The sequence below is a fragment of the Benincasa hispida genome, chromosome 4 (assembly GCF_009727055.1).
Source record: "Benincasa hispida cultivar B227 chromosome 4, ASM972705v1, whole genome shotgun sequence".
NCBI lineage: Eukaryota > Viridiplantae > Streptophyta > Magnoliopsida > Cucurbitales > Cucurbitaceae > Benincasa > Benincasa hispida.
Genome location: NC_052352.1, coordinates 60,340,703 through 60,353,344, shown reverse-complemented (window position 1 = coordinate 60,353,344; position 12,642 = coordinate 60,340,703). Strand labels below are relative to the sequence as shown.

The 12,642-nt window shown below is 33.7% G+C and overlaps 1 protein-coding gene across 2 annotated transcripts; it reads right to left on the bottom strand.

Annotated features, from left to right (window-relative positions):
* Positions 1-1,118: 1,118 nt before the first annotated feature.
* On the bottom strand, positions 1,119-3,056 carry LOC120076778 (cytochrome b-c1 complex subunit 7-2, mitochondrial-like). 2 transcript variants are annotated; one of them, XM_039030687.1, is made up of 4 exons: positions 2,963-3,056; positions 2,717-2,871; positions 1,193-1,198; positions 1,119-1,151 (listed from the first exon to the last, which is right to left on the bottom strand). In XM_039030687.1, exons 1-4 carry the CDS (start codon positions 3,054-3,056, stop codon positions 1,119-1,121), a joined length of 288 nt encoding a protein of 95 aa, XP_038886615.1. The 2 variants fall into 2 exon arrangements, with proteins under 2 accessions (XP_038886615.1, XP_038886616.1); XM_039030688.1 differs by lacking the exons at positions 1,119-1,151; positions 1,193-1,198 and adding an exon at positions 2,355-2,387.
* Positions 3,057-12,642: the final 9,586 nt, after the last annotated feature.

Below are 12,642 nucleotides of genomic sequence, written 5' to 3'. Positions count from 1 at the left end.
TATTGAGACAAAAAACTAGAATTAAATCCTTACACAAATCGGCCAACAAAACTTGCCCATTGGGTCCGAATTACGTCGATCTCTCCTTGCATATATGCATCTTTTGTATTGAAATACAAAAAGGAAAAAGAAAAGATAAATTCAACATAAATTTACGTCCATTTATTAAATTAAAGCTAGTACTATATAATAAATAAATAATTTACGTAAGAGGCTAGCATATTCAACTAAAAAGTTTTACATTATCCATATAACTAAAAAGTAAAAAGCCACCTAAAGCAACACCAAAACTTCAAGCATCTAAAAAGCACACCAATGGATACAAGACTTCAATCAAATGAAACCACAAAAAACATCTCCAACTAAAAGATGCTATCGAGGGTCAATCTTTGACATGAAGGTAGTCAATCCTAGATTATCTAAACAAAATTCCAAAGACGAATTAGATTCAAATTGTATGTAACTAAAAGCAAATACAACACAGAAATACATCACTGAACTTCTGCCATCTATATATCACAATTGCATTTTACCTTCCTATATCGAAACTAAATGTTAATCAATGCATGAGCATAGACAAATGTTAATGAAGCCCCAAGCTACAAGATGTTTTGTTTGTTTCAATGCAGATGACTTTGGGTGACTTTTTACATCTAAAGGGTTAACCATAACTTAGGATGTTAATCAATCATGACAACTTCTAAACTCAGCAACAATAACACAAAAAGAAGTACCTTTTTTCTACAACTAAGATACAATACAAGCCTCTGTCTCCCAACAATGCAAACAAGATTTTTAAGCCTTGTAAGATCTATTTGTCCATTGTTGAACACATACTGCGACAGAACCAAGAAACATACAACATTTAAAGCCATTGTGGGCAGTTCGAAAATAGTTTACTTAAGACCAAATGAAATCTTTATTATCTTCTATATTCAAGTACTACAATAGCTCAACAAGGTTCAGTGTTATAGAATTTCAAAATCATGTTACACTACCTCCATTTCAGGCAATACATGAAGCAATATCATCGTAAATAGATAAAAGGAAAGAACTTATTGAAGTAACAATGGCATGGCTAGCTCCTTCTTCAATATAACTAGAAGCATTTTCTGAATTTATCCCAATGCCTCACGTTCTGCTCTCTCCTTCTTTACCGGCAAAACATGCCCAAAGCGGGAAAAAAAATTACCTTTAGCTTCATTCATTCAGCTTTCTCCGGTTTAATAAAGATAAATATCAACAAAGATCAATACTAAATGAGATTGTTTAATTACTAAACGAAGTCATTTACCTTAAAGTTCAAATGGAAAATGCTAAAGAAGCTATGTACCAATAGTCTAACAAGAGATCAGATGAAATTTGGCTGAATAAGATAGGTCGACATCAAGTAGAAAGCAATGGTAGGATGTGCTACACACAATCCCCACAACTATTCACTAAGTAGTATTCCAAGAAATCAAAGGAGTTGTAGCACGCATATGCAACATCATGCGGCCCTACTTCCTGCTACTACACAGTTTAAATTAACACAAATTTTATTCACCTAAGTTGAGACATTAATATTAAACAATCTGACACAACGAGTAGAACAATTGAACAGGTTAATTTGCACTGGTCATCAAATCATCAACCTTGCTCTATCTTATTTTTATCCAGCCTTCCTTCCATACTCGCCAGTAAATAAAAATCAAAGAATCCAGATTAATCAAACCAAAAAAAAAAAAAAAAAAAATTACGCCACACATTTTACTTTATTTGCATGTGATAAAGAAATTTCACTCGTATAATGTTTTTGAAAATAATATAAGAATTAGGATTAACAGCGAAGATTGGTGGTAGTGCATGAAAATCACTCGTATAATGTTACAATCAGAACAAATCAAGAAATTCAACCACAAACAAAGGCCTACACAAGTCATTTATTTTCTTTAAAAGAAAAGCATATCAGGATTCATACATATATTACCCAAAAGCTGATATCTATCTAGATCATGAAACCTGAAATCATGAAAAAGACAACAGAGGGCGGAACGAGAAACCTTGAAAGGGGAAAAATTCAATAAAATTAAAACTACACTAGATAAACAATTCAACTGTAATGCAAGTACATAGCAAGATACCATCTAGGCTAACAGATGGTAAATAATATCAAAATCAATAACTCCCAAATACAGGTCATATGATACAAAACTCTAAGAACCATGACTGACACTACGATATAGAGCAGCTGCCTCATTTTCATTAACACGACCAGACATTTTTCACTCTTTTTTTACCACAATTTTTTTTCACTTTAAATAATAAAGCGGCAGATATGAAATAATGGAAAGACTTAGAAGTGCTAGCATATCCTAGAGATAGCTCTTGAATTGTGTTTGCATGGCCTGCCAAAAGAATGAAATAATTCAAACTAATAACCATCTAACTACTATTTAGAATTCAACATCCTGTGCTTAGTTGGGGAAAAACAACAAAACCCAATACAATAAAGAGTTAGTTCCCAGTGACCATGAAAAATTATAGAAATTTAACCATAAAAAAAATACTAGATTTCGAGAATATTGGACGCTCAACAATTACATTAAGAGCATGTTGAATACAGAAATAAAACTGAAGATTATTCGGGTATGATAAACATATAACACATTTCTGTTCTTTCGGCGAGGCTCAAACCGATCTAAGGAAGAGATAAACATCTATAGTAGAAAAAAACTTGAAGATCATCAAGAAGGTATCGATGCTTCATGGAAAGGTCCATGGCCCGCTTCAAATGCTGATTGCCCGCATCAACAACCTCCCTAGGGAGTTGATTCAAAGCCTCCTTCACATCAATATCATAATATGGATCATACAGATCGAATCGAAGACCTAACATAGTAACACAACCCAAAATCAATCTCCACTGAACAAAATTTGAAATCAACGGCATAGAAAAAGAAATGATTAGGGTTTCAATTACGATAATTACGGAGGCATTGGGTGAGCGCTTTCATGTGTTGACGAGCAAACCAGTTCTTCTTTGGGTCGATGAAGGACTGTAAAAAGGATGCCATTTCGATCTCTCTCCTTTCTTCCTCCGAAAAAATTTACTCTCTGATTTTTCCGTCAGAATAAGATTGGTTAATGAACATGAACTTCAGGCATGGACAAACTCAATCTATGAACATGAGCTGCACAACAGCTAGATCTGGCATATGGCTTGCAGATTGGTGAAAGTGAGAGAGAGAGAAAGAAAGATCAGAACTTCAGGCGGTGGATCTACTTTTTCGTGGGTTAGAGAGAGAGTTCGACAGTGGAGAAAGGGAGAGAGAAGGCTCACTGGCGACGCTAGCTAATGGATGGTGAGGTGATCGGAGAAAGGGTCTTGGCTAGGGAATGTGCAGTTGAGGAAGGCGACGTGGGAAGGGCTTGGACGAAGAAGAAGAAGAAGATTAGGGATTTAATTTGAGGGTCAATTTTTTTTCTTTTACACAATATATATATTAGTTTTTTTAATTTTCTTATTGATAATTGGGGAAGGTGGGAAATGAAAATGGGAGAGAGGGAAACAAAAAAAAAATGACCTTCAATGTCGGTTTTAAACCGACATTATAAGTATACCTACAATGTCGGTTTAAAGCCGACATTAAAGATCCTTTTTTTTTTTAAGAAACCAACATTGTACATCCATTTTAGTTTTTCCCAACCGACATCAAAGCTCAGATTTCTTGTAGTGACTTATTATTCATTAGAGGGGTCAATGGTAATTAAGAAGTTAAATGTAACTACGAGGGCAAAATAATAATTTTGACCTAGTTATACTTACAAGCAATTTGTGAAGGTTTGATGCACTGTTGATTGGTTATATCTAATGGACACACAAATATATTTGTAGTGTAAAGAGTGCAACTATCGGTCTTTAGTGGAGTGCCGACAGTTAATGGAAGTTGATTAATTTAATCAAAGAGTTCCATTAATTAATTGAGTACCATTGGAGTTTCAAACTATAAGTCCATAAGGTGAGCTATGGGATAAGTGAGAATTGAATTAATTTGGATTAATTTGAATTGTTCAAATTAATAAAGGAAATTAATTATATAATATATAATTATGAGATATAATATAATGTATACAATACATCATAATATAAAGATTTATTTGAGAGAAAAATAATTATTAGAATATGATTCAAATATTAATATAAATTTGATCCATATTAAATATTGATGATTAAACGAGAGAATGTGTTTTGTTTATATATATATATATTAAATCCGTTTATTTATATATATATGTGTGTGTGTGTGTTAATTAAGGCACTAGAAGAAATTTGGGCTTTAATGTTGGTTGACAACTGACATTAAAGATAGTGTTATTAAAGCCCTTTAATGTCGGTTGCCTATAATGTTAGTTTTAAACCAATATTAAAGGGCTTTAATAACACAGCCTTCAATGTCAGTTGCAACCGACATTAAAGACCTTCAGTGAAATTTCCAACCAAAATTAAAGACCTTTAGTGAAATTTCCAACCGACATTAAAGTTTGTGTTTTTTTTTTTTTAATTCTTAACCGATATTGAAGCCCGAATCCATCCGTTTTTTTTTTTTAATTTCATTGTCGAATCCATTTTTTTGGTCAAAAAATATAACATGACACATTATCATCGAACGTTGTGGCTATGACATATTATTCATGTATGGATTGTAAATCTATTCATTTAATTCACAAATTATGCTATAAAATTATAATTTAAAAGGTCGTACAATAATTCAGGCTTTGAAAACACAAATTACAAGTAATACATACATTATGATTTTACAAACACTATGAGTTTACTGTCCCTCTCCACTTGGTAAGTATGGATCCCTTCATAATTCTTCTTGAATAGACCTCTTCAGCTTCAGCAGTGTCTAGTTATAGGCATCTTTGTCTGTCCACTGTTGTTCAAAGGATCACAAAAAAAAAAAAAAAAAAAGGTTTAAGACAAAGGATTGAAAGTGAAAATATGATCAGAATTCATATTCAACTAAAAGTGTTTATTGGGAATATGCATAAATGGAACATTCAAGGAAACATTCTTGTAGTGAATGTGTTGGATCTAAAGTTCCCCAAGAAAAAGCATAAAGAGGTTGCGATACCAAATCTTTACTCATTTGTTGCACCTGCAAAACAAGAAAACTCAATAGGAATAAATGAGAGAATCTTCTTTTTCAAAATCTTTACTCCTTTTGCAAGAATCTTCTTTTTCAAAATTTTCGACAGCATAACGATGCTACCACAACAAAACCAAAAATTTACCTTCAACCTGTTCAAAGAAACACACTCCCAAAAATATTTCACAACCACTTGTTCTCAAGAAAACTATCAAAATTCCCAAGAAATGAATATTCAAGAACACATACATTAATAAGCAAATTTAGCTCACAGTGTACTTCAAATCTCAAAAGTTGTAACAAAAACTACCATAGTGTATGAATAACCCACAAACTACCATAATGCAATCCACAAAATCTGAATAACCCACAAACTACCATAATGCAATCCACAAAATCAAGCACCTTGAATCAAATCTAAACTACAAATAAATAGTACCCATGAGTCATAAACGGGTGTTACATTCTAATCCAATATGGTCCAAAGAGAAATAAGCATACTATAACTTCTCAAACAGGAATTTCCATATCATTAGAGTCACTTGAAAACACTTAGAAACTGTGCTTAAAACTGCAAGCATTCAAAAATGTACTTACCAGGAACAATTTTTACGTGAATTCCTTGCTGTTGCAAGAAATCCATCTCCTCCCCACCCCTTCCAAACACCTAAAAAAACACACAAACAACACCATTAAAAATATATGGTAGAGGAAGAGATTGAGAGAATACAAATGTGAGGCAACTTCAATCAACGTGAAGGCTTGAATTGTTATTGCATGTTATCTATTAGGATCTTTTATTAAAGTTGGTCCCCCTTCCCTAAACTGAAATGTAACCATGAGAAAAAAAGCTACACCACCAATGAAGAAAATGATATTGCTTCTTCAAATGCCACCAAAAAAGGTTAAAACAGCAAACAGAACAGGCAAATGGATAGGAAAAGACATAAGATCAGAGTCTACACAACAAGACATTTGCATAAACACCTATTTCCCCTTCTGTGTTTACATATATCCAAAGAGCTAACTAAGAATGGTTATAATATAAAAACATATAAGCCAGCAAAATGAGAGTCAGATAAGAGCAAGCTTGAATTGAAAAACTAGCAGAGAAATTTAGTAAACAATAGAAGAAATAACAAAAGATACAAACTGAGTGACAGTTGAAAAACAAAGACGTAAAATCCGAAATTCTTGTAGTGTTTGATCCTGTAAGCATATCATTTTGTTTTAACTAAGTATAATAGATATTCTATTGCTGAAATTCTCAGCACTTACATATTATACAATGCATGTATAAGAACCATTCAATGGAGAGATTAGCTTAGAGACTCTAAAACAACACAATCAGTATAATCCTAAAGTTATTGTCCCTTTCACGTACTACAAAACTTCTCCTGAATTGTAACTTTCTGCAAAGACAAATTAACAGCTAAAGCAGGGCCTTCATAAAGTGCAATAAAAAAAATATACAAGAACATCCCAAAAGTTTTGATTATCCACCACATCATTACCAAGATCCGAACTACGAAAAACTATGGCCAACAAGATCAAGACTATATAGGAAAAAGTTAAATGTTTTGAACACCCCTTAGAAAAAGAACATGGGCACTGAACAATCTTGTACTACAGATTGATACAGTTTTGATTAAATGTATGTTATTTATAAAAGTAATAATGAATCAAGTTCAAATGTTTTGGATGAAAAGAGTTGTAACCCAATAGAGTAAACAACAAGGTCTGCAAGCACGTGAAGAAAAACCAAAAAGTAAACTTTTTCACCCTTAATGACGTAGCAGAATCTTTGAAGTCATTTTAACCAAATATCACCTACTCTATAATAAAAAAATATATATATCATGAATGTGTTACACAAAGTTAAAATTTTACTTTCCATTCTCTCAATAGCCAAACAAGCTAAAAAACATGAAGACTGGAAAAAAAAAAGCTATACACAAAAACAAACTTGTGAATTAACACGTATATCATAAGTTGTTGTAAGGCATATTCAAGCATTTTAAGGGAGAAAAATAACAAACAATATGTAGAGAATTATATCCATTGACTCTTAAAATGATTGCACATAACAAAAAATACAAAAGCACATGAAACTAAAAGGACATAAGGAATTAATGCCATCAGTTATACATGAAGCATATCTAGATACAAGTATTTATAAGATCATTTTTTTACCACTCAATCCTTACATGAACCCCTCCCAAAACCACAAAAGAATGTATACTTTCCCCTCCAATAAGCAAACATACCAAGTAGCTTATCAATATTACACAACACAAATAATAATAAGTAAACAACTATCAAATCCAAAAACTAGCATTGATAGCATCAGAAACAAGTGATGTATGCCCTAAATATTTTAACACCCCAATCTCAGCACCTTCGAATTGATTCAATATAAGTTGCGTTAATATAAGCAATTTATAAATAACAAAAGAAATGAACTCAACCCATAAATTTTCAAATTGATTTTTATTATCTTAGCATCCTCAAGAATCTAAAATTTGACCAGGGCCTTACATCAGTTAACCACTATAAAAAATCTAGTTTATCACAACAATGATACTCAACATGATTTTGACAAACAAAAATAAAATAATGACATTCGATAGAGCTGAACTAAAGCCATAATACAACCACTGAAGCTAAACGGCTAACCAACTTCTTAGTTGAGTCAAATGGTAAAAGAAACCTTCTATTCATCCACAACACTTTTTCCCAGTTGACACATTAATTAGATTGGATGTTTGAAAAGATTCTCTTTTTATTGTTTATCGTGTAGCTTTCAATAAAACAAATTTTTGGTTTATTATGTGAAGGAAAGAAAGATGTCAATCATCAAGACCTGATATTGCTGGGGTTAGAATACCATCCCCAATAATCATTGAAGTGCCCATCAGAACCAACAACAATATAAGAGTTTTCAAGGATGATCTCTTCTCCAGAGTCTCTTTGATATGTAAGGTCCTTTCCAACTCTGGCGTGGGTAGTTTAAGCTTAAAACTTGAGATATGTTCATCAGCTGGCTCGAATCACATACAAGTAGCTTATCATATGTTCATTAGGATGCTGAGAAGGGTTGAGAGAATTCCCCACATACAAGCTCTGATCACATAATAAAAATCCAAAGTATGCCAAAACATAAGCATAAGAATATGAAAAAGGAAAGGAGGAAATTAGCATTCAAAATCTAAAACTTACATGATCCAATGGCAAAAAAAATGAATAATGCAAGAAGAATAGGGCCAACAGGGTAGTCCTTTCCCTTCTTTGTAGTAGTCTCAGGCACAACCCCTCTTCAAAATGTTCTTCTTAAACCTTTCCACCTTCTGATCCTTAAGATGAGTGATGTCGTCTACAAAACCCATCAATCAAATCAAATCAAATCATAAATCAAAAAATCTGTAACACCAACAACATGATCCAAGAGATTGAAAAGAACTGCCTGATCAAAAGTTAAACTACAAGCTTTACAAGTCCGAGAAAATATGAAATAATCACTAGTTTATCATTAGTTGAGGCTTATAAAACAAGCAAAAAAAAAAAAAGGAGGCATTTTATTGTGAAAAAAAGGGAGAACAGTTAGTTAGAGATACAATAGAGCCCTTATTCTTCTTCCAAACAGCTACCTAATAAAATAACGTTTCAACTTAAAATCTGATTAAAAAAAGAAAAAAGAAAAGGGAGTTTTATAGTTAGACGGAAGAACCTGGATGCCGTTGGGCAAGTTCTTCGTCGTGAGAACTCGGAGTTGCGACTCAGTCTCCGGAATCGGTCTTGGCTCAAAGATTCTGACGGCGGCGATTTTCCGCGCAGTTTTCAAGTAGGATAACTTGAACGTGTTCTGATCAAGTAGACTGTGCAAAAATAAGTCCACATTCGAATACTCCTTCAGAATCTTCTCAATAATGGACGGTCTAGTGACCTCAAACCTCCTCACTCCGCCGACTAAACACACCGCCATTTTCGAATTCTGTAACTCGATCTTCATCTTCTCCATTGTGGACGGTCTGGTGTCCTTTAGAAGGCTGAGTCGGGGAAAGACCAAATGAAGAAGAATCGTGAGTGGGAGTATTGGATTGGCGAGGCCGTTGAAACGCAGCACTGGCGATGAAGGATTGAAGCGTGCGAAAGTGGAAAATGTTATTTTTCAAACGCATTTTCTTCTTCATCAACTCATTTAAAAATAAAAGCAACATCATTTTGAGCACTTTGCTTTGAGAAACCAGCACTCTCACTAGCACATTTTTGTTTATCTTTTAGCTTCAACGGACTAATAGGCACATTGTCCTCAGAATAATCATCAATAGAGTCAAAGGAGCTCTTCCTAGCTTTTTCCCCCTCATGAGTATTTTTACTCTCCTTACCCTTATCAGACAAAATTACCTTGAATTTTGTTCTCAGAACTAGCTTTACTTGATTTACTTTTATCATTTCTATATTTAAAATTCTCATGATCATCTTCCTTTTCCACAACCTCAGAATCATTAACTATTCTAGATGCAATAACATTTCACAGCACATTTAAAGCTTTAGTCTCAATATTCTCGACATTTTGAATAGATTTATCGAAATTAGACTCAATGCCCAACTCAGATGCATTGCTTTCAGTCAAATTATCTTCTGACGCATCTGCAACATCAGAAACCCTAGAGTTTTTTACTCTACTTACATCAATTTATGTCGGTTCATCATTTGAAACATGCATGACATCCCTAGTCAAAGTAACATTTTCTTTTCCAGAGTCAACAAGAGGAGGATCAGTACCTAAATACTTTTGAGGATCAGATGAAAGTTGAGAGGATTCAATTTCAACTCCAAGACCCATAAGCCTCCATGGTCAGTCTAAGAGAGGTTTTCCCCTTCTTCTTCTTCTTACTTTTACCTTTTGTCATGTGATGTGATCTTTTACGCTTTGCAACAGAAGCAGAAACAACCTTACTTTGACCCAAAGTCTCAGCATTAGGGTTTGAAATGTGATCAGTTTCTATCACATTCGTCGAAGCATTCCCATCAGTGGATTCATAGATCTTTTTTTTCCTTTTCTTTGTAGCACACCATTTTTTATTTAGAAGTGTGCGTTCCTTTTCGAGTACTCACCATTTTGTTTGGAACTCACTAGAGAGAAATCACGATCACAGGGGACGTTGAAAAGAATATGAACATGCAAAAATTCAAAAAAAAATTTCCTACCAAAACACAACTGACAGGAATTATTGTAAAAGCACAAATAGTAAATATTTCTTAACTTACACTGACCTGCCCCACAATATGCATAAAGCCATGTGTCCAGTTTCAGTGAAATGGGCCTTAATCCCATCACGACCTACTTACAAAATTTGATTAGTTTCTACGAATCAATTAAGTAGAAGCCCAAAGAAATTTGAAGAGCCTCAAACTATTTAACACCTGGAGCTTTTTTGAAGATTTTGGTGATTTGATTTTCATTTCGAATATGTTCCAAGACAATCTATTTATTTTCAACCAATTCTTGGATGAAATGTTGTCTGATGTCAATATGTTTTATTCTACTGTGTTGGACTAGATTCTTAGAAATATTTATGGCACTCGAGTTGTCAGAGTACAATGTCTAGCATTTCGTGATACATCATATTTTGAGCATATGTTTCATCTAGAGAAGCTGAGTGCAACTGCTTCCAGCAGCAACATATTGGGCTTCAGTAGTGGAGACAGATACACAGTTCTGCTTCTTCCTAAACCAAGACACCAAATTGTTTCTCAAAAAGAAACATCCACTAGAAGTGCTTTTTCGATCTTCTGAGCGACCAACCCAATCTACATCACAATAACCAACCAGAGAGTAGTTAGTATCAATAGAATATAGAAGACCATAGTCACATGTACAATTAATGTATTTAATGATTCATTTGGCACCAAATAGATGACTCACTTTGGGTTTAGCAAAAACAATGCCATGTCTATTAGTGGTGAGATAAAGTAAACTCCCGACAATGCTTCGGTACAAACTCTCATAAAAACATGACCCATCAGAGTCTTTAGACATTTTAACATGAGTTGGAGCAAGGGTTTTCTTTGTACAAGTCTTTCGAGCCTAAACCTTTTTACTAGGCCTTTTACATATTTTCTTTGAGATATAAAAGTTCCGTCTTTAAGTTGCTTGATATGTCAGTTCATCCACCAAACTTATCTCAAAATGATCTATGAGATGCTGAGACATTCCTCCATATACATATCATCCACATAAAGCTCGGGCTATCATAAGACTCCCTTTTTTCATTATTTTCAAACAGCGTTTTATCAACTCCTTCTCTCACATATCCCTGTTTAAGAAGAAATTCAGATAAGTAGTTGTATCAAGCACAAGGTGCTTCCTTCAGGCCGTACAAGGCTTTTTGAAACTTGCACACATGATCAGGATGAATTGAATCAAAAAAGCCTTTAGGTTGCTTGACATAAACTTCTGCATTCGAGTACCCATTAAGAAAGACTTTTGACATTCATATGATGAAGTTTGAACTTTAGTAAGCAAGCAATACTTAGCAAAAGTTTGATGGCTTCCCGATGAGCTACAGAAGAAAACATCCCATCAAAGTCAACACCGTCTATTTGAGAGTATCCTTGAGCAACTAAACGAGCCTTATTTCTTGTAACTATTCCATCTACGTTAGATTTGTTCTTGAAGATCCATTTTGTGTCAATAAATTTGCTGAAACAAGACGAGGAACTAAGTCCAGACCTGAAATCTTTCAAATTGCATCAACTCTTCTTGCATAGCATTAACCAAACACTCATCTTTTAATGTTTCAGTAGCATTAATAGATTACACAAGAGATGTGAAACAAATTTACCAATAATTTGGAGATAGTCCACCTTTCTTTTTTCCTAGTGGAAATTCCATACCTAATATCTCTATAATATTACTAGAAGGATGATTCTTCAGGATTCTACTAGAAGGGTGCTTGGTATGTTTTTTATCATCTTCATTATCTGAGATTGTGCTATTTTTATAATTTTGAGTATTCTCACAGGAATTGTCATCGACAATTAGTGAAACAGTCGATTTCAATTTTTATCCATCTAACAAAATAGATTCATCATCATATTTATTTGTCTTAGTTGTAACTTTTTTGCCATTTTTATCATTATTGACAACATTGATAGATTCCATAACGCTCTTTGTACGTTGTTATAGACCTCATATGCTGCTGTTTGCTGAATACCCTAGGATTATTCCTTCATCACTTTTGGAATCCCATTTTTTCTTTGCATCTCGATCAGCTAATATATAACATGAACTACCAAAAATATGAAAGTATTTGATGCGGGGTTTCCTCCCCCTCCAAATTTCATAATTTGTGCAGTCAGTACTAGGATGGATTATAATTCGATTATATATGTGGCAAGCAGTACTCAAGGCTTCGACCCAAAAATGTATGGGAGGTCACAAGTAACGGGATCAAATCCCACTGCCAAAGCATTTTGTGAGAAAACTTTGCATCCCACAATT

Coding starts and splice junctions, on each gene's coding strand:
- LOC120076778 (XM_039030687.1), bottom strand. CDS start 3,056: ATGGCATCCTTTTTACAGTCCTTCATCGACCCAAAGAAGAACTGGTTT. Junction 2,872..2,962: donor CCAATGCCTCCGTAATTATC/GTAATTGAAACC, acceptor TTACTATGTTAG/GTCTTCGATTCGATCTGTAT.